Genomic DNA, 24,892 nt, shown 5'->3' with positions numbered 1-24,892 from the left:
ATAGAAGACACTTGCCAGAGTTGACGCTAATTCACTCGACAAGGGCATAGCGGAGGAGGAGTGGTGTGGGGGGAGGGGAGTTAAAAAGGAACATTTTAGTGATGATTTGTAATAATTCCTTTCTTGTCTTTTGTTCCTGGAAGAAATGTTTAATAAAAAGATAATTCAAAAAAAGCGTGAACAGTGAACGCGAGCATTCTTTAATGAGTGAGGCGCTTCTTGAGCAGTGACGTGCGCAGTACGATTTAGTACATTTCGGTGTGCTGATGAAATGCAATGGTTAATCATGGCTAGAGACAAGCAAAATATACTGTTATACAATTGTGTAGTATTAGGGGAGTACTTATATGGCCATGCTTTAGTCCATTTTTCCTCCACACCATTTGGCCTTCCCCTTTTTATTGCTTTATCCCAACTAAACTGCTTTTGCTTTCTCCTCTCATCTCATGTGTTGCTTCCTTTCTTCATCTGATGATTTCCTTCATTTCGTTCTTTATCATCTTGTGCCTTCTGGCACATCTCCTTCCTTCCATTCTCTTTTATCTCCCTCTTATTTGCCTTCTTTCTTCATCCTCATCCACATCTGCTTCCTTTCTTACATCGTCTTGTTCTATCTCCTAATTTCTAATGGATTGTGTTCTCCCACATATTCCTCATCTTTGATATATAAGTATCCTGCCTTGCAGTCTCAGAACGTTTGTCGACAGCAGAGGGTGCTGTGTGGCATCGTGGTCGATGTACCTCGATGGTTACCATTCCTGCATGCGATGTTGATGATAGTATAAATAGCACGCATTGGGCCTGTTCCTGCTGTTCCATTTTATTGCACGCACTGCACGCTCTCGTACGGGTTCGACTCATGATTCTCTTCGACTAATGTCGTAATTCTGTGTTTTATCGCAATTCATCCCGAAAACAGGCTTTAAGAGCTGTGCGGACTGTGACTCAAAGATGTTGTTGATCAGTGAACTGCACAGGATTGGTCTATGGTGCCTCGGCGAATAACATTGTCATTGAATGCGGCTCCTGCCAGTCAATGACCAGTAAGGCCTTGAAGGAGAGAAGGTCAAACTTCACCCTCTGTCGGTCGGTTTCTAAATCTCCATCTTTCACACCTTTGTAGAGGAAATCTTCTGAAGGTAGGAGTTCCACTGGGAGCAAGTCTCCAGAAAGGTCCAAAAATCTCTCTAAATATTCTAAGCGATCAAGATCGAGGTGCGATTCCTGGCCCTCTTCATCATCACGGAAGAAGCGTAAGAAACAATGCCATTGTTCGTCGTCTTCAGATTCCTTGTCCGACAGACGATGGGTAAGTTTTCCCCAAAAAGACTGCCTTAACAGGCGAATGGGGCCATTTCTGTGAGAAAATGATGAAGTGCTCTCGAAGGTAGCCCCTCCTAGTCCCTCAAAAGAGCCAAAAAAGGCTACTGGTCTCACTGCGTCTTCCAAGACCGGCAGGGTATCAAGTTTGCTTCAACCCGTCAGCCCAAAAGCCTGAGTCTGAAGACCTCGGAGATGTTGTCTTAAGTGGCGTCGACAGCTGAGATAATATTGAAGGCAAAAGCTTCTGAAACTTCCTCCTCAAAGGAGTCAAAGGGACCTTCAACATTAACCTTTTATTATTATTATTATTATTATTATTATTATTATTATTGTATTTATTGAGCATAGACCTAGCTTTGAGAAGCAACAAAGCGCTTTACAGAGGTATTCACCAAAACAAATACACAACTGAGCTCTATACGGAGGCATACAACTGTACAGATGTATAACATAGCACTTTTCAGAGGTAACAGAGCAGATATACAGCAGGGGGGTAGGATGCAGAGCAGAGGGGCATGCAGGAGCAATACAGCTGTGCAGGGTGGCGGGGAGGAGAGGAGCTGATGATGTCTAGCCAGTCAGGTGGCGCAGGGGGGCGATGGGCTGGCTTAGGTGTTGAGGAGGAGAGTCTCCTTGAAAAGGTGGGTCTTGAGTTGAATTGTAGAAGCGTGGTGCGAGTCTGATTCTGATGGGGAGGAGGTTCCATAGTCTTAGGGCGTAGGTAGAGATGTTTTCTTGGCCTTTCATTTTTGCACCAGCAGGTTTCATGGCTGCATGTGTCCTGGCTTCTGGTGGTGTGCTGTCTGCCGGAGATGCTGAGTTCCTCCGCTAGATAGCTGGGTTATTTGAGGGTGACTGCCTTATATGTGATGCAGCAAGGCCTTGAAGGTGATTCATGGGTGCAGTCGGAGCCAGTGAAGGTCGATCAGGGCCGGGTGATGTGGCTGTATCTGCGTAGACCCTGGATGATGCATGCAGTCGCGTGTAGGACACTTCTCAGGATCAGAAGGAAGGATGATGGGAGGCCTTCGAAGAGGGCTTTGTCCTCCTCCAGGTGAGATGGGACCAGTGCTTGAACAGTGGATCTAAAGCTGTCTGGAGGGGGGGGGGGGGTTGACTTTCCGCAGGAGGGAGAACGGATGGCAAGATGTGAGTTTTCCTAGCTATGTGTGTCTTGAAGGAGAGGCCTTTGTCGATGTGGAACCCAAGGGACTTGGCGCAGGAGGTGAGCTTGGGTGTGAAGCCCTCGTGGTTAATTACCAGGTCTGCATGTTTGGGTATTCAGTGGTGTTGATGAGGAGTAGGAATTCGGTCTTGGAGGGGTTAAGACAGGGAAAGACAGCTTCTGCTGGAAGGGTCTTACGGATGGATTCTGGGAGGATGTCGTCTGTATATGATGGGGCTTTGAGGGCGTCCAGGGTTTCTACCAGGTCCTCTGTAGAGAGTGTCTTGAATGTTGTCCAAGGTGTGGAGATTTCATGTAGAGGGGCGAGAGATGGGGATGTATACTAATTGACCTTTTCACAATTGATAGCGGGAGAATTGACCTTCTGCATAATTGATCGTGAAATGAAGGTCAATTAGGAAATATATGCGGGGAGAACCCCCCTGCAACCCCCCCACTCAATCCAAAAGCCCCTGCTACTCCTTCAACACTACCCCATTGAATTTCATAGGTTTTTATTAGTGCAACTTAACCATAACGCCCCTTTAACAAAGTTTTTTTCAGTGAATTTCATGGGTTTTTACCAGTGCATGCTATTTTCCTACAATTTAGTAAAATCATACTTACCCAATATAGCAATATTTGTGTCCCATTTACAAAGTGTCACCTTAAAACTCCGCCCTTTCCCACCTTCCGGAATCCTTTTTTAACACTTCTATACACTTTTTGCAACTAATTCAACTAGTTTTGCATCCGTAAATGTCTACGAACATCTGACTTCATAGCGGACCTTCCGGACAGTGCCACATGACCATACGCTGGCGCGCGGCATGATGAGGTGTCCGAGAACCCGTCCGCACAGATCCGTAAGATCTCTGCTTCGGAGACAGTTCAGAACTGCATTTTCTACTGATCTAGGAACTTTCAACTACACAGTACATACATTTTGCAAAAATGCTATTTATCTTAAAATGGTATCAGCTAATGCCATCCCTCCTCCCCAAGAGCCACCACCACTGCTGTAATCAAGGAGCATGAGAAACACTGCCCCCTAACTTAGAAATAACACGCGCACAACATTTTCCCTTGTCCACCTACCTCTCCATATTAGTGTTTGGTTGCTCTTCCCTCATTTCCCTCCCCACCTTTCGTTCACAGCTCTCCTGCCAAATAAATACATCCAAAAACAACAAAAGACATATTCCTTTAGGAACCACCTTTCACAGTTAAAAAATAGAACTAAAAAAACATGTATAGGCTCCATCTACTTTATATTTCTCAGTAAAGTACATAGACTCAATAAGATTTTCCAACATTTCCATTTGCATTTTGTGTTGTGCTACTGGGGATATTGTGGCCTTCATCCTCCGTTCCAGGGACTGGAACGGTGGATACCGGCCCAGCAGCCCAAGTTATCAGCTCAAGCGAAGCGAGGGTGGATAACGAGGTCTCTGGACCATTATCCCCCCATTCCAGCCCCTGAAATGGGGGATGAAGGCCATTAGCACCCCAGGTTCCCAAACCGGGAACCCGGGGTGCTAAAAAAGATGATTTTTCAGGAAGGAAAATCCTTTTCCAAGATGTCTACCATGGAAAGGGAAGGCGAGGGTTCCATACAGGCCCCTCTTCGCTTTCCATTGCAGCCTGCAGAAGTCAAAAAGAGAACCCTATGACCATATTATCACAAGCACATTTTTCTTCCCTTTCAGATCTATCCTATTTTGAATAACTTTACCACAAAGCCAGTCTCAGGTGGACATGGCCACTTGAATCCTATGTTTTGTCCCTTGTGGTCATGGCCAGCAGCCAGATTGTCTGGATCATGACCTTATTCCATGACCCGGACAATCTGGCCACTGCCCATGGCCACAGGCTACCCCTCAGTCACTAAAGGTATACCGCTATTTTTTGTAGCTACATTATGACACTTGTCAAATAATAAAACACTGGCACATTTGCAAAACCATGCTTGTAGGTCCTTGCCAATGCTCCTTACGCAAGTTCGCTGGAAATCCACCCATTTTTTATTTTTTCAAAAGTGTCAAATGTATGCACATACAATTGTCATATAACCTAGCCCCCACTTGACAAAACCCATTCAGACTTTACGAAAACATCTGTTGGGGAGAATTCTCTGTTAAGGCTAATTTCCCAAACCTATTGAGTCCCCCAGCAGCTTTGCTGGATTTTTGGGGTTTATTTTTTTCTCCTGCTAAGAGTGAGAGTCGTCTTCTCCCACTCCTAGGCATGATTTGAGAATGTCCTTTGACTTTGTAATGTGTTTTATGGGCTATGGGGTCTTTTACTCCATAGGGCTTCATATGTTTTTGGTATGTGTGTTACACAGCACCCTCAGTGTAGTAACACAGGGGTGTCATAGTGTTACACATGGGCACCGCCCCGCTCTGCTCGCGGCACTCTCGATCCCGAAGAGGACGGCTGCCATTCCCTGCTTCCCCGTTCTGGAGGCGTTGGCGGTTGTCAGGGAAACCATGTCGCAGGATCAGCTGACCTGGACGCTTCCTCGATCACATAAAAACACACAACGGCGCTTCTAATTAGCGTTGCTTTTCCTCGCTGTTATTCTTGTGTACTGATTTGGATCTTTTTTTTTTGTGCTTGACTCCGGACTTGTTACCTGATTTCCGTTTCGCGCGCCCCTTGTCTGTCAGTTGATTCACCGGCTGTTGACTGGAACTTTGGAACGCCTACTGACCTGCCTTCGGATTATCCTCCTGGCCAGCCCACTTGAACCGCGACCTTGGAACGCTTATTGATCTGCCTATCGTCTTGTCCTGATCTGCCATTGCTCTCCTCTTTGCTGTCCGTGTATTACGTTACACTCTTCCATCCAGTTCTTCTGTGACATTCCCTCAAATTATTGGCTGGACGATTACCTTCATCTATATCATTTCTTATCTTCAGCCTACCTACGGGAAGAGTTGCGAGCTACTTTTGGATTTGTCTTGTTCACCAATTGAGATCTGCTATAAAGGAGTATTAAGACAGACTTGTGATAGCTCAATTGTGCAAGCTGGACGCCTTGCTGATTCCTTGCACCACCCCGAACCTAGTTGCGACCCTCGTGCCGTTCGGGAAGCTACCCTCTACTAACCTTACATGTTTGTTATTTTATACCTCCTTTGTGTTTCTCTTTTTGGACATCTTCCAATCCATAAGGGGGTAAGAGTCTCTCTTTGGTTTTCTATCAGTATTACTCTCCTAACTAGAACTTCCAACACTAAGCCCTGCTTTTCTTTCCTCTATTTAGAACTCTCAAACCACTAGCTGCCAACCCTCTTTCAGGTACTTACCCACTTCCTAGATCTCCATCAACCTTTAACGTTCTAATATTGCCTCTAACCTCTTTTCTTGTATTTTGCAGCTTGGTGTGGCGGTGTGGTTTTTCCCCGCTCTTTTGGGTAATACACCAACCTGCCTGTTCTACTTGACACAGTCAAGGGGGTTCATTATCTTAAAGAGCCGCCTCAAGAGAGGCAGTCCGGTCTGAGGGGTCCTTTTCGGACTATACTCGGCAGTGACAGAAGTTTCTGGTCCAGTTGGTGTTCCATTCTCTCAACGCCCCGGGCAGTCCTGCAGGCGGTGAGGAACAGAATTAGAAGCCAAAAAGAAAAGGACACCAAATGGAACCTTCGGAAACTCTAGCTCAACTGATGCAGATGATGTCTGACCTAAGGGCAGATATGCGTTCTGCTCAAGACTCTCTTCGTCAGAGGGTGGATGACTTACAAGGCCTGGTAATGTCATCTGCCTCACAGGGGGCAGGTGCAACAGGTGCATCTGCTTCTGATTCAGGGTTCCCTGGTTCTCCCCAGGAACCGCCTTCAGTAGTGGTCTCTACTCCATTTCCCCTTGCCCCGCCTGAGCGCTTTACCGGGGACCCTAAGCATTACCGCACTTTTGTTAACCAATGTAAACTTCACTTTCTTTGTCGGCCATCTTTCCCTAGATCCACCACCAAGGCTGCATTTGTGTTATCCCATTTGGGGGGTACGGCAGCCGCATGGGCTAATCTGCTTCTGGAATCTAATAGCCATGTTCTTTATAATTGCGATGCCTTTCTCTCCGCTATGAGTAGAGTGTTTGATACCTGCTATACTACCGAAGCTTCTGACCTCGAACTCCTCAAACTCAGACAAGGCTCTACCCCTCTCCTCGCATATTTGGCCCGGTTTAATCAGTTGGTTGCTGAAACCGACTGGCCAGAGGAGAAGAAATCGGCGTTTTTTTACCAGGGCCTCTATGAGGAACTAAAGGACGCTATGTCTACTGTTCCTGTGGTCCCTACGGGTTTTAGTGACCTACTGGATTTGGTACTTCAAATTGACGCTCGAAGAGTGGAACGAAAGGGTGAAAAGAGACATATGCTGCCTCCTGTGGTCTCAGAATCATTACCTTCAACACAGTCCACCCCGGAACCCATGCAAATAGGCACCATCAGGGGTCCGTTGACTCCCGCTCAATGAGAGCATCGCAGAAAAAACAATCTCTGCATGTATTGTGGATCGGCAGAACACCTCCTACCTGATTGTGCCAAAAAACCCAAAAAGAAGGCGGGAAACGCCAAGTCCCGACAATAGAACGAGTCCCTTTGTCGGGAAAACCTGCCCTGGAATCAATCATTGCTAGTCCTCCTTCCTTGATTCACTTGTGAACAACCTTTTCTACTGTTCTGGGTTCGTCTTTTTCTGCCTCTGTGGTCATAGACTCAGGCGCCACGGGCAATTATATTGACCATGAATACGCCAAATCTTTTGGGGTGGTCCTAGTGGCTAAACCCCAACCGGGGTCGGTTAGTGCTGTTGATGGTTCAGCATTGGCCTCCGGAATGGTAGTCCAGCAAACCGAACCATTAAATATGAGTACTGAGGACGGTCATTCTGAGGTGATCACTTTCAATGTGATCAAAGCCCCAGCCTACAGAATCATTTTGGGAATACCTTGGTTACAGTTACATAACCCTCATATCGACTGGGCATTGGGTGTCATTCAATTCCCTTCCGCCTTCTGTAACAATCAATGTTTCACTACACATGAGATTGTCTCTAGCTCTACCAGTCGGTTGTTGGCAACTGTTTCACCTTCTGTCGGAGCATTATCAATTGAGAGCACTCCACTGATACCTCGGGAGTACTCCTCCTTTGCCAACGTGTTTGACAAGAACAAGGCTGAGTCTCTACCTCCTCATCGTATATATGATTGCCCTATTGAGCTGATTCCGGGTGCTAAAATACCTTCGGGCAGAGTCTACTCATTGTCTCTAAAGGAAGACCAGGTACTCAAGGAATATCTAGACAAGGCCTTAACTATGGGTTATACGCCCATCGACCTCTCCGGCGGCCTCACCCCTCTTTTTTGTACCTAAAAAAGAAGGGGACCTTAGGCCCTGTATTGATTACAGGGCTCTCAACGCTGTAACTGTAAGGAATCAGTATCCTCTGCCACTGATTTCGGTGTTACTAGATCAATTGGGTCAAGCTAATTATTTCTCCAAACTGGACCTACGCGGGGCGTACAACCTGGTGCGCATAAGAAGTGGAGATGAATGGAAGACCGCCTTCAAGACTCGTTTTGGCCTTTTCGAGTATCTTTCATGCCTTTTGGTCTCTGCAACGCCCCGGCAACGTTTCAAGCGTTCATGAACGATGTATTCCGTGACATCCTTGATCAATATGTCGTCATATATTTAGATGATATCCTCATCTATTCTCCATCTTTCACTGAACATGTTAAAGACGTCTCCACTGTTCTCCAACGTCTCTGTGAAAACCAGCTCTTTGTCAAGCTGGAGAAGAGTGTTTTTTTCACACTCAGGAAGTTGAATTTCTTGGGTTTGATATCACTAGCCAGGGAATTTGAATGAGTTCCTCTAAGGTCAAGTCGGTATTGAAATGGCCGGTCCCAACTTCAGTCGAGACACTGCAATCCTTCCTGGGATTTGCGAACTTTTATCTGCTTTTTATCCACTCCTTCTCTTCCCTGGCGGCACCACTGACTGCTTTAACGAGTTCCAAAGTTCCTTTCGTCTGGTCTGAAAAGGCCCAGGCGGCATTTGAAAGTCTTAAAACGGCTTTTACTACCGCCCCTGTTCTTCAACATCCTAATCCGGAGCTGCCGTTCTTTGTTGAAGCAGATGCTTCGGGTTTTGCTATTGGCGCTGTTCTATCTCAAGCTTGTCCTCAGACCGGAGATATCCACCCGGTAGCTTACTTCTCGAGGAAGCTTACAATCTATGAACAGAACTATGCTATTACCAAAAGGGAACTTCTGGCTATCAAAGAGGCTTTCGTCGAATGGCGACATCTATTGGGGGCCAAACATTCTGTCATGGTTTATTCGGATCACAGAAGGCTATTGGCCTTCAAAACTATGAAGTGCCTGACCGCTCGACAGGCTCGACGGCATTTGTTCTTTTTTCGCAATTTCAATTCGTTATTACTTATCGTTCGGCATGTCTGCAGGCGGCGGATGCTTTGTCCCGCCTACTGTCGGGGACTCCCCGGCTCCGTCCTGAACCAACTCCTTTGCTACAGGACTATGTGGTTGCGCTGTGCAACCTTCTTTGCGGACTATGCTGGAAGAATGGGTAAATTCCAACCCAACGGCTGTCAGATTACGAGCTTGAAATCCTTCATGGTTTACCCTACTTCAAAGGACAGATCTATGTTCCGCCTGGCCGGGCCCACACGCTCTCCAATGGGCTCTTGACTCAGCGGTAGCAGCACATCCTGGTCAACAAAAAACCATTGAGCCCTTGCGTAGATGGTCCTGGTGGCCTTCCATGACACGTGATGTCATTGACCATCTGGCCTCTTGTTCTATTTGTGCCCAATGTAAATCGTCCAGGTCCAAACCTATGGGGTTGTTGCACCTGCTTCCGGTTCCATACAGACCCTGGCAGATGGTTGCTATGGATTTTGTGGTTGAACTGCCTACCATAAGAGGTTTCGATACCATTTTAGTGGTTATCGATTATTTCACCTGGTATACAGTTTTCATTCCATGCTCCGGTCTTCCAACGGCCCCTGCGCTGGCGGAATTGTTTGTGGCCAACATCTTCAAAAGATTCGGACTTCCTTCAATCTTGATCTCCGACAGGGGATCACAATTTACTTCACACTTCTGGAGGGCTCTCACCGCTTCTTTACTTGTTGATGGCAGCTACTCCTCCTCTTACCATCCTCAGAACGATGGTCTCACGGAACGTACCAATTCAACTATGGAGCAATACTTGCGCTGCTTATGTTTACAATACCAAAGTACTTGTTTGGCTGCCCTGCCTCAAGCAGAATTTGCCTACAATAATTCTATGCATTCTGCAACTACGGTTTCTCCTTTCTATGCCTTGTATGGCTTTCATCCACGCTCTCTACCGCTGGATCCCACGTTACCCATAGACAACGCGGCAGCCCTAATTTGTGTGCGGGACATGGATCAGTTGCATCGTGATGTGCGGGGACATTTGTTACGGGCCCAGGTAAGGGACAAGAGATTTGCGGATGCCCATCGCACCTCTGCTCCAACTTATACTGTGGGCATGTCACTCTGGTTGTCTTCGCGTCATTTACGCATTCCCAGCAAGAGGGCTCTCTTACCCCGTTTTTTGGGTCTTTTTCGGGTATCAGCCGTGATCAATCCTGTGGCGGTGCGCCTGTCTTTACCAGCCTCCTGGAGGGTTCACCCGGTGTTTCATGTTTCCCTATTGAAACCCTGCCCGCCCGACACCCGCCTGCAGGTCCATCCCGCGCCTGTTCTGGTAGACGGGGAGGAGGAGTTTGAGGTGGCTCGGATCTTGGATGTCAAGTTCTCCAGGGGTGGGTTCTCTGTATTATTTGGTTGATTGGAAGGGCTATGGGCCAGAGGATAGGACTTGGGAGCCCTTGTCACACATCCACTCACCTGACCTCTTGCGGGAGTTCCACATTTCCCAGGGGTTGCCGCTCTCTTTGGGGGCGGATGCGGTTACACATGGGCACCGTCCCGCTCTGCTCAGCTCGCGGCGCTCTCGATCCCGAAGAGGACGGCTGCCATTCCCTGCTTCCCCGTTCTGGAGGCGTTGGTGGTTGTCAGGGAAACCACACCGTAGGAGTATGCTGCGTCGCAGCATCAGCTGACCTGGATGCTTCCTCGATCACATAAAAACACACGTGACTCAAGATACGGCGCTTCTAATTAGCGTTGCTTTTCCTCGCCGTTATTCGTGTGTACTGATTTGGATCTTTTCCTGTGCTTGACTCCAGACTTGTTACCTGATTTCACTTTCGCGCGCCCCTCGTCTGTCAGTTGATTCACCGGCTGTTGACTGGAACTTTGGAATGCCTACTGACCTGCCTTCGGATTATCCTCCCGGCCAGCCCACTCGAAGCCCGATTTTTGGAACGCTTACTGACCTGCCTTCGGATTATCCTCCCGGCCAGCCCACTTGAAGCCCGACCTTGGAACGCTTATTAATCTGCCTATCGTCTTGTCCTAATCTGCCATTTCTCTCCTCTTTGCTGTCAGTGTATTACGTTACACTCTTCCATGCAGTTCTTCTGTGACATTCCCTCTAATTATTGGCTGGACGATTACCTCCATCTATCTTATTTCTTATCTTCAGCCAACCTACGGTAAGAGTTGCGAGCTACTTTTGGATTTGTCTTGTTCACCAATTGAGATCTGCTATAAAGGAGTATTAAGACAGACTTGTGATAGCTCAATTGTGCAAGCTGGACGCCTTGCTGATTCCTTGCACCACCCCGAACCTAGTTGCGACCCTTGTGCCGTTCGGGAAGCTACCCTCTACTAACCTTACCTGTTTGTTATTTTAATACCTCTGTTGTGTTTCTCTTTTTGGACATCTTCCAATCCATAAGGGGGTAAGAGTCTCTCATTGGTTTTCTATCAGTATTACTCTCCTAACTAGAACTTCCAACACTAAGCCCTGCTTTTCTTTCCTCTATTTAGAACTCTCAAACCACTAGCTGCCAACCCTCTTTCAGGTACTTACCCACTTCCTAGATCTCCATCAACCTTTAACGTTCTAATATTGCCTCTAACCTCTTTTCTTGTATTTTGCAGCTTGGTGTGGCGGTGTGGTTTTTCCCCGCTCTTTTGGGTAATACACCAACCTGCCTGTTCTACTTGACACAGTCAAGGGGGTTCATTATCTTAAAGAGCCGCCTCAAGAGAGGCAGTCCGGTCTGAGGGGTCCTTTTCGGACTATACTCAGCAGTGACGGAAGTTTCCGGTCCAGTTGGTGTTCCATTCTCTCACTGCCCCGGGCAGTCCTGCAGGCGGTGAGTAACACATAGTGACCCCCAAACATAGACTCCATACCCTGGGACTGACTACTGTCTCCCAGGGCATGTAAAGTCACCATTGACTTTACTAGTCTTAAATTGTGAACAGAACCATTACAAACCATCATATTGTGGAAGTACTGGTAGGGGTAATTCGATTGCCCCTGGGTCTGTTTTTCAAGGGGGCACTGTCGAGTCCCCCCTTGTCGAGTTTCTGGCTGGTGGCAGTGCTTACCACGCGAAATATTCCACCGGAATATTTCCTATGGGATTTTCCCATTCATTTTAAACGCACCACTTTTTTGGTGCAATGTTAAAGATACCGCCGGGTTATTTATTTAATATTTATTCCCCGGTTGGGTCTTTTTGCCAGGACTCGGTTTTAAAATGGCGTTGGTGTTCGCCTCTAACTCCAACCCAAGTCGAGCCCTTTGTTCCACTTTTGGCAGGCTTCTGCACCGAAGCCTCCAAAAGTGGTGCCACTCTGTCTGGGTCTACATGATATGTGGGAGGGGGGAAATAGGCACGTGTTAGGCAGAAACCTGTGCAGTTCCCTTAGGGACCACTGCAAAAGATTTAAGACTACAGGTGTTGGCAGTAAACCCACTTGGTAGCAGTCTGTACCACCCAGATTTACCTGGTAGCTGTGGCTGAGCAGTCAGACTTCCCTCAAGAAGAGTTAGGCAGTATGCAGAGTATACACAATAGGCACTCAGATACAATAATACAAGCAAACACTGACCAGAGCTTTGGTATCAAAGTATATAATTATTTATTTAAAAACACACAGTTAAAACACTCCAGCACTCTTATTGAAAAATATTCTAAACACAGTTACTATTGTAATATATACACCCCTTTTTCCTTATCAGATAAGTCACAGTAAACACCACTTATTTTCATACAGAGGTGAGCGCTTAACTAGATTGCACTCCAATAAGTTTGTGAGAAAGGGAGGGAAAAAGACAGCATATGGAAAGGTACACCACTCTAAGATTCAGGAACACTGTTAGCAAGGCAGAGAGCAAAAAGTCACTGGTGAGCCAAAGTCCAAAGGCTGGGCCCACTCTTAGAGCGAGCAGAGCACAAATGCGCCCAAGATCACACAGTTACACTAGGCTTAGAAAGTCTTGCAGAGGGTTCAAAAAGGGTTTAGAGAAGCTTTAAGAAAGTTTAGCCAGGGTGTCCCAGACTAACCCAGGTTTGAAAGTCGGGGGCTAAATCTACCCCGTACAGTCGGTAGCAAGGGAAGCCAGGCGGGACACGGTACCTTAAGTGGGAAGGATCCTCCAGCGGTGGCAGTTGTTCCTGGTAGTGGGTGCAAGTCGCGTCGTCGTCCAGGGGAAGAGATGATCTCGACTTGGAGGAAAGGTGAAGGGCGTTGCACTACCAGGGAAGAAACCAGCCGCGGAGTCTTCCGTTTAAAGGTGGTACCTTTGTTTCGCGGTCGTGGTAAAACGTGGTATCCCGGTTGCTGGGGTGCTTGGCACGGGCAAGGCGGCCACGGATACGTCGGGAAAGCGAAAAGACGGTGAAACTGGTTATCCCCAACAGTCAAAGGAAGAAGACTCTCAGGCGGGAGATCTCCTCTGTCGTTGGGAAAAGTGGTTAGGCAGTCCAGCAGGGCTCCACCGGTGGTGGTGTCTTGGCAGGTCGGCTCAGCTTCTCCCTCGTCGGATTCTTAGGTCCTGTGGCGACTTCTGAAGTTCCAGTCCCCAAAGCCCTGCGTTTATGCAGCAAACCCCCATTCACTCAGCCTAGCTGTCACTCAAACATGCTAAGTGGTGAGCCGGCCGGCTCACCACTTGGGCCAATCAGGATGGAGTGCGACTTGAGTTGCCTAGGCAACTCAGTCCAGGGTGCTGTTAGGGAGAATTCTCTGTTTAGGCTGAAATTCCTAACCTAGTGAGTCCCCCAGCAGCTTTGCTGGATTTTTGGGGTTTATTTTTTTCTCCTTCCAAGAGTGAGACTCTTGGGCATGATTTGACTGTGTTTCTTTGAATCTAGATGTGCCACAGGACCCAAAGAATCCAAAGAGGGAAGAAGCTGAGCCATCTACAACGACAACACCACTGTTGGAGCCTTGCTGTACGAAACTTGCCACTTTCCGCCAGAGAAGATCTTCTTCCAGGAGAGTCTTCTTCCCTTTGAGCTGGTGGAACCAACCAGTTCGCCTTTTTCGCCTTCCTGGATCGTCTCGTGGTCGAATCGCCCGTGCCAAGCACCCCGGCGGCCGGATAGCCATGCTTCACCACTACCGCGAATAAAAGGGTAGTACCTTTTAACCGGGAAACTCCGCGGCTGGTTTCTTCCCTGGCAGTGCAAAGATCTCCAGCTTTCCTCCATATCGAGATCTTCTATTCCCCTGGACGAAGCGCCGACTTGCACCCGCTGCCAGGAACAACTGCCCCCGCTGGAGCTTTCTCACCATTTCAGGTACTGTGTCCCGACTGGTCTCCCTTGCAACAGACTGTCCAAGGTGTCCCGTAAATCCTTGACTCTCTATCCTGGGGTGACCTCGGACCTGTTAACATTACCTTTCTAACTTGATCCAACCTCTTTTTGACTTTCCTACAAAGACTTTTAGTGCATTTCCACTGTGTGATCTTGGGCACATTTCGCCTTGCTCTCTTCAAGAGTGGGCCTGGCCTATGAACTTTTTGCTCTACAGTGGACGCTGCCTTTCTTGACTTGCTGTGGTTCTTTAAAAGTGTTGGTATTGTGTGGTTTTCCTATTTCTGCCTTTTCTCTCCCTTTCTAAATAATTATTGGAGTGCCATCTATGGTTACGCGCTCACCTCTGTTTTGCTAAATAAGTGGTGTCTTAACCTAGACTTGTCAAATAATTAATTAGGGAGGCGTATATATTTCTAGTGACTGTGTTTGAACTTGCTTGACATATTCGTGCCAGTGTATTTTTACAAGTGTGTCTTTTAGATAAATGATTATATACTTTTATACCAAAGCTCTGGTCAGTGTTTGCTTGTGCTACTGTATTTTTAGCCCTATTGTGTATACTCTATATACTGCCTAATTCTTCTTGAGAGAAGTCTGACTGTTCAGCCACAGCTACCAGGTAAATCTGGGTGGTGCAGACTGCTACCAATTGGGTTTACTGCCAACACCTGTAGTCTTAAACTTTTTGCAGTGGTCCCTAAGGGAACTGCACAGGTTTCTGCCTAACAACATATATATCTAGATCTATAATCGTTTTGCAAACCTTTGTGTAGATTTGTCAAATGACACCACATTTATAAGCCTTTACAATATTTTAGGACCCCACTCTAATTTTGCTCCCTCTTGACATAATCCCACGAAACTTCGCAAAAACATGTATATCTAGATCTATTATCAGTTTGACAGATGTAGTGTAGATTCGTCAAATGGCACCTCATTTATAAACCTTTACATTATTTTGGGACCCCCCCTCTAATTTTGCCCCCTCTTCACAAAATCCCACCAAACTTCGTAAAAACAATCATGTCTAAATATATTATCAATTTCCTAAATTAAGTGTAGATTTGTCAAATGGCACCTCATTTATAAGCCTTTACCTTATTATTTGAATACATGCCCCTGTGACCTAAGATACATGATATGGGTCACAATGTAGTGTGTCACAATGTAGTGTGCAAGTGCCTTTATGTGGTTGGCATCTTTGCTAACTGTCCAGGTGGGTTAATTTTTACACACTGGTTAATATATCCAGTTGCTTGACTAGTGAGAGGATTACATTTCTTCTGCGTGGGTATCTATTTCAGTACAAGCTGGATATGGTTTCAATACTGGGAATAGTGGTGTTTTGGTCCTTGTTGGGGTGGTGTATGATGGATGTGTTAGCACTATAAACGCTTCTCATGCCAGAAGGTGGGGATCTTCAGGGTAGGTCATTACATCAGGTTGGGCTGGGTGAGCTGAACATTGTGGAACAATTTAAGTCACAAATGTTCTATGTCACAAAAAGGTTCTGTGTTGGCTCGTTCCTGTGCCAACATGGTGTTCATACTGCAATATTTCAAGAGACCCACCCGATCACTGCTGAACTCGCAAAACTGAGTAAATAAGAGGGAGTCAGATGTTGGCGCTTCATGTTTTACAAATCCCAGCTGGTGTTGACATGGATGACCATTGGAGTTCCTCTAGAGGTAATAAAAGTTGCTGCTGATCATAATGGTCCATTTGTTATTTTGGTTGACTTATTAGATAGGCAACAGGTCTGCATAGCCATTGTGTATGCCGCTAATTGGGAGAATAAGAATTATTGACTGTCATTTTCTCGCAGTGTCCCAGACCCCCTTCTTCTCATATGACTGCAGGTCCCAGACTCGCACCGACGTGTTCTATCTGCTTGGTTCACTCTCCTGCCAAACATACAACTCTTCCGACAGCTTCACTTGCAATCGGGGTCCCCGACCCTCCTATACTCGACCTGTTAGGGTGCGGATCCCAGACTTGCACCTCTGCGTTATTTCTCCTTGGTTCACTCTCCTGCTAAGAATGCAACTGATTCAGGGTCCCAGACCCTCTGCTTCCAGCTTTATATTCTTCCAGTTGCTTGCCCGGATCTCCTGCACCTCCTGGACCTGTTTCCTTCGTTCTCGCAGGTATTGGCGGTTCCCGGGCAGCTGCGTCCGTTTGAAATGCTCCGGTAGCATTCAGGCTTCCAGCAGGATCTGCAGCGGCTCTGCAGCCTTCCAACGCTTCCCAGCTGCACGTTCTCCTCTCACGAACTTAGCTGGGGCCTGGGACGTCGAGAGGATTCACTCGGCGGCAACCCGAGGTGTCTGCTCCTCGTGGACCACGCTCTGTTCTCCCTTTCCTCTCGCTACCGCTTTCCTTGCGTTTAGTCTCTGCTGCTTTGCTGCACAGTTCCCGATGTTCCTCCTCAGAGGACCGCTCTTTCTTATCCCAGCTGACTGTTTTAAAACTCCCATGGGATTGTTGTACTCCTTTGGACCAATCAGTTGTGGCAAGAAGCTAGACCACTCACTCTGCTTCTCCAGAGTGATTCTCTAACATCCCGGTCATCATCTTTACAGTACCAGTTTCGAAATGATATTTATAGCACTTTGTATTTTCTGGTCTCTCAGTCTTGTCATGTCTGTTGGTTTGATTGACTTGACAACAAAATACATTAACTCTATCTAGAGAGGGGGAAGGCGGATTTAGGGTTGAAGAAGGGGTTGAGTGTATTGAGGCGTGGTCATACCGCGTTCTCTGATGATGGTCGTCCCCAATCCCATAGAGATTCCTACCCCATGTGATCCTCCCTCTGTACACCACCCCACGGGGCTATTGTACTGTGGACGCACCGCCCTGGCCCCATGAGAAAGTTCTCCCTCTAGGGGAGAAGGGTTGACACAGTGTTTGGACAGACTCTCGAGTTGGCCACTGTTGGAACATTTATGTTATTCGTCAAGGGTAGCCAGGATTCTAAGGACAAAGTAAGTTTGGGTTGAACTCTTCTGTTGGCTAGTTCATGTTAACATTAACCTGTAAAATAGGCTGTCCTGAGGGGAAGCAACCTCTTTAAAAAGTTGAAGTTTGGAATTTGATGCTTTTGAATGCGCAAGGTGTGGACCACCAGTGCCGGAAACCCCTTTATTTTAGCTCATCATTGACACTGTTTTTCTTAGCAGGGTTCTTTAAAATGGAGAATGAGCTATTTCCCATAGATATTCCACCTATCACATCCTTGTAAATAATAACAGTAAAACTGTTTTCTGACAACCATAGAAAGTGTACCTTGCCTGTCCTTTCTCAGCTTTACCACTGCAGGTCCCCATGTCGTCTCCACTTCATATAGTGTGGTGTATGCTGAGCAGTCATTCCTGGGACTGTGGGAATTGGACATTTGGGGGATGTTCATTGGTGGAGAGTGGGGAATAATCTCCAAGTGAAGATGTCTCAAAATTCATGCTAGGCTTAAACAATTGCTAACAATACCCGTCACACGGCATATTGTTACTGCACTTATGCAACTCAAGAAAGACCCATCATTCCCTACCACGCCCGTAGGTTTCACATTTTTGGGCAGGCATAGTAGGAGCTCTAGAAAAAACCATGAATAAGAGAAATTATGCACCCCGCTAAATCCTTGTATGGGTTCATGGATTAACTTGCCCAAGGCATATTTCTTGCCAAACCCTTACTGGCTATTGTGACAAATCTGAGGATGTTGACCCTTCTCCCCGGGGGGAGAGGGCCTTTCCCATGGGGCCACGGCAGGGCATCCACAGTACAATGGTCCCCCTGGGGGCGGTGCACAGAGGGAGTATCACTTGGGAGAGGAAGCCCCTTATGGTATTATGGACGATCATACCGAGAGAACGTGGTATTCTCCCATGCCAATACACCTACACACTTCTCCAATGCTAAATCCTCCCTCCCCTTCTTTTGATAGGGTCTATATGTGCTATTGTCAACTTAGCCAACCTAATCTACTTGACCACGGTAAAACCTCAGAGAGTACCAAGTATGCTGCATATGGTTCTATTTGGGGTACTGAGAAGAAGATGATCAGGAGACCACATCCTTTTTAATTTTGTTTATTGTGCATTTGCAAGGCACTTATACATCAAGTAAATTGTGTTTCATAGCGCCCCCAGGGCAAAGCGGAGGAAACATGAATATGAAAGGCAAATATAACAATGAAAGAGAGAGGTGGTCCTACTAGCCCTTGTGAGCATTCTGCTCGCATCACTCTGGCGAAGCAGAGTGAATGCTCTAGCTTCTCACGGTATGTGATTGGCCCAAAGGAATCTGGTGAGCCGTGTACCGGCCCAGTCGATGAGAGCCAGCAGAGGGGAGGCTGTGAGCAGGGGAGGAGAACATGGACATAGTCTGGGAAGGAAGGACTGCTTGGGCTGCTGCAGAGTGAAACCTCCAGGCATCCCAGGCACCGGCAAAGCGTCAGAGAGAGGACGCACTGCCGGGGAGAAGCAGACATCCCCAGAGTTGCTGCAGACCGTGCGAGAGCCCCGAACGTGACCGGAGCCTCGAGAGATGAAGCAGCTGCTCAGAAAACGCTGGTACCTGCAAGGAAGAAGCAAACCGGTAATTCGGTTAGGTCCGGGGAAGCAAGGGGGGCGGAGGGGCGAAGGCAAAAGCTGAAATAAGAGGGTCTGGGACCCAGGGAATGAAGTGCGAGTCTGTGATTCGCACCGATATGAGAAACGGAGCTATTCAGAATATTGCGAGTCTGGGACCCGCACCCACAAGAGGACAATTGCTTTGCAGGAGAGTAAACCAAGCAGTGCTGAATATTATGAGTCTGGGACTCGTGCCTAAACAGAAACAAGGTTATTTAGAATATTGCGAGTCTGGGACCCGCACCCACAAGAGGACAATTGCTTTGCAGGAGAGTAAACCAAGCAGTGCTGAATATTATGAGTCTGGGACTCGTGTCTAAACAGAAACGAGGTCATTTAGAATATTGCGAGTCTTGGACCCGCACCCACAAGAGGACAATTGCTTTGCAGGAGGGTAAACCAAGCAGTGCTGAATATTATGAGTCTGGGACTCGTGCCTAAACAGAAACGAGGTTATTTAGAATATTGCGAGTCTGGGACCCGCACCCACAAGAGGACAATTGCTTTGCAGGAGAGTAAACCAAGCAGTGCTGAATATTATGAGTCTGGGACTCGTGCCTAAACAGAAACAAGGTTATTTAGAATATTGCGAGTCTTGGACCCGCACCCAAAGAAAGGCTGTCCATGAGAGGACATGTGCTTGTCAGGAGAGTGAGCCAAGCCGTTCGGAGTACTGTGAGTCTGGGAGCCACACCCAAAAGGAGAGGAAAGTAATTGGTTAAAAGGGATCCTACGCTTGGTAGGAGTATGCCAAGTTGTTCAGATAAAATAAAAGAAATCTAAGAAGCATATTCTTGTGAACTACCCATTGACATTTGCTTAAGAAAATACAGGCCTGAGAGACCCAGAAGCAGCAAAAGTAGTACAAAAAGGAATCCAGGGGCAAAGGATTACGACCCTAGGCTTGGAGTACTACATTTGTGAACATTTCTTTATTTTCACCTGTTTTGATTACCTGAGGGACTGGGAACTTTTCTGTTACTTTGGGAAGAGATCATCTTCACACAGGTGGCTTAAGTTATTAGTGTTGGGGACAGAGGTAAGCTTTTTGAAACATAACAGTGACGGACTTTATAGTTTTGGATGTTCTGGCAATTTCCTTTGAGGTAAGGCAACCCCTCCTAGTTTTAGGGATAGCTGGGCATTTTCCAGACCATTCTTGAATAATAAAGGTTTCTGCCCAAACATTGTGCCCGAGCCTCACCTCTGCACCCTGACACTATGCATTGAATTTCTAATACCCTAACCCTCACCCCCTGCCCACTGTATGTGCATGCCTTGCTGAGATGCACGGTTGAACTATCGAAAGGAACATAATACAGCAGGAAATTAATAGGGATGACGGAGCTAGTATGCCATTGGCTTGGTAAACCATGAGTACAGCCTGCTTATAACACCAGACACTGATCCCCATGGAAACACTCAAGTATTTTCTTTGCAGTAATTCCTGTTTCACATTACATCTAACTCAGTGATCGAAGTGTACGCTGCGCAGTGATTCTCAGCCAATATAGGCTGATCTACCATCAAAACATCCTATCCTCTCATCTCACGGGTGACCCACCGTTCATTGTGGGTTTTGTTATTGCATAGTTCATTAATGTGTGGTTCTCCCCATCAGGTGATAAGTAAAAGGTGACGAATCTTATTGAAATGAAGTGTGAATATTATGTATTGAAGTCCGCTTTCATGTATTGTCTTTCTCTACGTACCCCCCAAAACTATGGAACTTTCTCTCTGTCGGCATCAGACTCTCCCCCACGACGCTCTTACAATTCAGAAAAGAACTCAAGACCCACCCCTTCAAGGAGTCTCTCCTCCTCAAATCCTAGGTCATCTGGTTGCTCCCGCGTCACCTGCCTCGCTAGACGCCGTCTGCCCCTCTCCTCCCCGCCACTCTGTACAGCTGTACCCCTCATCTGTGCCCCTCTGTATTCTACCCCCTGCGATATATCTGTTCTTACCACTAAAAAATGCTCCGTTGTGTATCTGTATTGTTGTATACCTATGTAAAGCGCTCGGCTGCTTCTCGAAGCTAGGTCTGCCCTCCATAAATACCATAATCATACGTTCTGTTGCTTAATGTGCAGGCTGTGTGCCACACCACGTATTCTAATAGAGATTTATTTTTAAAAAGCTGCAGCCTAATTAATCTTGCTCAAGGGTCAGCCCATTTGAGTCCACTGTCTAAATAATCTACCATCTGTGGTATGACTTATACTGATGCATGTACTCTTATCGGCAAACACTGACTCCAGCAACGTCTCCTACTCCTAGTTTAAAGCAGAAGGTGATGACGGATAGTTTGGGCATTTCTTTGGAACCTCGTGACTTTGTTTGTGTAAGGTGATCGATATTCCACATACTGTTGGACATTTGCCAGTTTCACGAAACTGCTTTTTTAAAGATCTACATTGCTTGTTCAAAGAAATGTACATCCCAGCCTTGTTTGTATGTATTTGAACTCTTCGGAAACCTCTACCTGCTTGTGGACACAGCTTTCGGCTTAGCGTGGTTTAGAATATTTATTGTAAGGAGCGGTTTAGCAAGGTGCAGGGCCATGGAGGGGCAGCTCAGTGTCACGGTTAAGGCACATTGGCTTTGTCAAAGGTGTGTCGCCCAATGTTTTTTAAAAAAAATTGTATTACTCAAGTTAAAGACGGTTCCTGCAAAAATCTCAACATGAACAGCGTAGAAGCAGAACTGGTGACAAAGGTACCTTGAGTGTCATAATGCCATAGTACTGGGCATGTTTGATAATAAAACGCTACATAAACGGCACCCACAAATACTTTTCTCCTCTCCTTGTGTCTTGCCAGAGTCCACTGTAGCTTCTATTTGCATGTTTTGAAGGTGTTCATCTAATGGATGTTCTGTTTCAGCTTCGAGCCCAGAATCAAGTGCTAAAGAAAGCAGTTGTGGATGAACAAGCAAGTTCTGCTGCTGTGAAGGTATTTTCTCTTATTTTTAATGTTTCATTTTGTTTGTTGTAAAGAGTAGCAAACTGACCTGTACTTTAGTTCAAGAAGAATGTTTTGCCATCTCAGTGGGTGGGGATTGGAGTCTTTTTTTCACATCCACGCTGTCCCACTGATGGGTTATATTGGTTTAGACCACTTCAAGTTTGTGTTAGGGGAAATATAGTGGGGTACTATTTGCCTCAAAGGCACTCTCTTCAGTCTGAGCATGCTCTTGCTAGCTATATGGGTTGCACGCTGCAGGCCTTTTATTATGTTCGTATTGGTATATTTTGTCACCTGTGGGTGACAAAATATACTTCAAAGCCTGGTTCCCGGGGATCAGGAGGCAGAACCGATACAACCAACGTTCCATGAAAAACTATGAAGAGGTGAAGTAAACACCCTGAACCCAGATGGCCGCTATCCGCAATTCATAGATCGAATTGAATACAGCCAACTAGTATTGGGAGTTAGCGGCTTTGTATTCAGGGGAACTGGACCAGAGATACAGTTGCCCAAGCCATCGAAACTGTCACCAGTTGGGTTGTATGAAATTTGCAATGGAATTATATGTTGGATCCTCAGGAAAGTGGAATGAAAGAAATAGAGTAACCCATTGAAACCGGTTGACTGTAGGAATAATGGGATATTCAGCTATTCATTGGACACCCGGGACAAATGCATGTTTTTACTTTGTTTCAGAGCAGATAAGTGGAGTGGGGCATTAAAGTGTATTTCATTCCACTTGAGCTCACCATCCGGATTTCTCTCTTTTCTGCATTTCTATTTATTTTTTTGTATACTGTGACAAATCCCTCAGTGCCATCACTTCTCCCCCAGAGGGGGAACCTTCCCATGGGACCAGGGAGGTGAGGCCGCTACCTGATAGCCCCCCTGGGGGTAATACTCAGTGGGATGATCCCCTCTCTGTGGGAGAGGTGAAGACTATCGAGGGAGAACGTGGTATAACAATTACCACTCTGCCCCCAAAACCACACACCCCCTACGCTGTTAGGGCCAAAACACTCCCATCCTCTTTACCTTCTCTTTCTACTCATAGTTACTTTATGCAGGGTAGATCTGTCTATGGGTAAGAGAAACCCCATATTGTAATGAGGACGAGTAAGGAAAACTTAGAAATGCATGGCCCTGTAGATACTGAAATGAGGAAGAAAAAAGAGGAGTGAAGAGCCCGTCGCCGCACCAAATTGAACATACTAGCTCTCACATGTGCCAGCCAAAGATGAAAAGAGAGGAAGGACTTTCCTCATGGCCTGATCCTCCCTGGAGGAACCATGAGCCGCCATGCAGAGAGCGTACGGAGGTACTGTTATACCTGTGAGGGACCCAGGGCTGGGGAACCGCCGCATGACTTCCAGGGCAGATATAAACCTGGAGAAGCTGGCAGCAGGCTTGTCTCAGTGGAACACGCCGCTGACACACTGAGACCACAGTGGGAGAAGCAGGTGTCCGGCGGCATGCTTGAGAGCAGAAGAAGGTACTGTTGTCCCTGTGAGGGACCTAGGGCTGTGGAACTGCTGCACATCTTTTAGGGGTGAGAGAAGCCCAGAGAAGCTAAAAGCCAGAGAGAGAAGCAACCCATGGTGCAGGGGTAAGGAGCAAGACCCCGGGGTTGAAAGAATATATAAAGGGAACTGTGTTAATGAATGGGGAATTGCTCTACGAAGCAGGGGACCGAGCGAAGAGCGTGTTGAGGCCATGAGGGGTGGGGTTGAACTAAGTCTGTACAAAAGAGAGATCCTGGATAAAACCAATTGTTGAAGACCGTCAATCTGAGTGCAAGAGTCGCCATCTTCCTCGTACCAGTACTTGGAAGAATTCCAGAGAGTGTTATGGTCAAACCGTGCCTGGCAGGTTAGTGAACCGGGCCTGAGTGAGACATTAAAAGCCTAAGAAAGGAGTCTGGGACCCAAATGCTGAAAGGATTGAAGAATTGTACATGCGAAACCAGGCCTGGCTGGATAGTGAGCCTGGTCTGAGTGAGAGAAATTATAAGCTTGGGAAAGGAATCTGAGACCCACATAATGGAAAGAGAAGACCAAGGGGACAGAGAGAGATCCTCTGGCAAAAGCACGGACATCATTGGCAATATTAAGAGAGCTTGGGAATGGCTTAGGGAAGGGAGATATTTTCTTCCATCTTTGTGGAACTATAAACAGTTGTCTAAGAAGACCTGGGAAAGGGAGACCTCCCCCTCCATCTTTAGAAAACTAAATTCGAAGGCCTAGTGATGGACAGGGAAAGAGGAAGATTTCCCCCAACAGTCAAGAACTTCGAAAAACCATCCAGAAGGAAGGAACCACCTTTCTGGGGTCAGGGTGTAGTAGTTTTCTTTTGAAGTGCGAGGTACGGAAATAGGTTTGGGACATAGCACAGTGGAGGTAATGGGCAAAAATGTCACCCTCACAATTATGAAGGGCGAAAATGGCGGGTGTATAGGATATAATATTAATATGCATATATATGTGGCGTAAAGGGGCTTAAAAAAAAGTCACCATTTTCAGCTGTCGCAATTGTGAGGGTCGCAGTGATTACATAGATCCCACAGTGGACTATCTTTTCACTGCCATTCTGATACTATCCTTAATTACCACTCTTAGTTATAGGAGCAGTAAGTGTTTTTTCCTTACTTTCTATATAATTAGTGTATGCCGACAAGCATGTCACCTCTGTGTCCCGTGTCTACTTCCGCACCCTTACAATACACTATTGCAAACAGTGCTTAATTTGAAGTTGTGCCAGTCTCTTCTCTGTCCCCTCACCCTGAACAGGCGGCCCATTTGTGAACGGAGGTGTCATGACCACTGTGAGGGGGCACAAGTTGTGCCACAAGCAGGCTCCCACGAGAACCCTGAGGGCCTTAAAACCACTGCAAAAGGGCTCCTGGAGCCAGTCCTGGCGCCTTTGGCATCAGGCTCATATGTAGGAAAGAAGGGCTGTTCAAACTAAGTCCCATTTATGTATATGGGCCTTTAAATCCAACATGGAAGCACCCACACAGTCTAGTTCTAAGAACCAAGCCATGCGGTC

General features: G+C 46.8%; 1 protein-coding gene across 2 annotated transcripts in view; it reads left to right on the top strand.

The window, feature by feature from the left end:
• PPP1R21 (protein phosphatase 1 regulatory subunit 21) overlaps positions 1 to 24,892 on the top strand; it is a 1,307,116-nt gene that overhangs the window by 71,650 nt on the left and 1,210,574 nt on the right. For both annotated transcript variants that reach the window (XM_069608410.1, XM_069608409.1), the window contains exon 2: positions 21,764 to 21,832. In XM_069608410.1, the coding sequence (XP_069464511.1) occupies positions 21,764 to 21,832 (69 nt within the window). The remainder of the gene's footprint in view (positions 1 to 21,763; positions 21,833 to 24,892) is intronic.

The sequence above is a fragment of the Ambystoma mexicanum genome, chromosome 4q (assembly GCF_040938575.1).
Source record: "Ambystoma mexicanum isolate Mex_15411 chromosome 4q, UKY_AmexF1_1, whole genome shotgun sequence".
NCBI lineage: Eukaryota > Metazoa > Chordata > Amphibia > Caudata > Ambystomatidae > Ambystoma > Ambystoma mexicanum.
The sequence above is the reverse complement of the archived record's forward strand: the minus strand, read 5'-3'. Positions and strand labels throughout refer to the sequence as shown.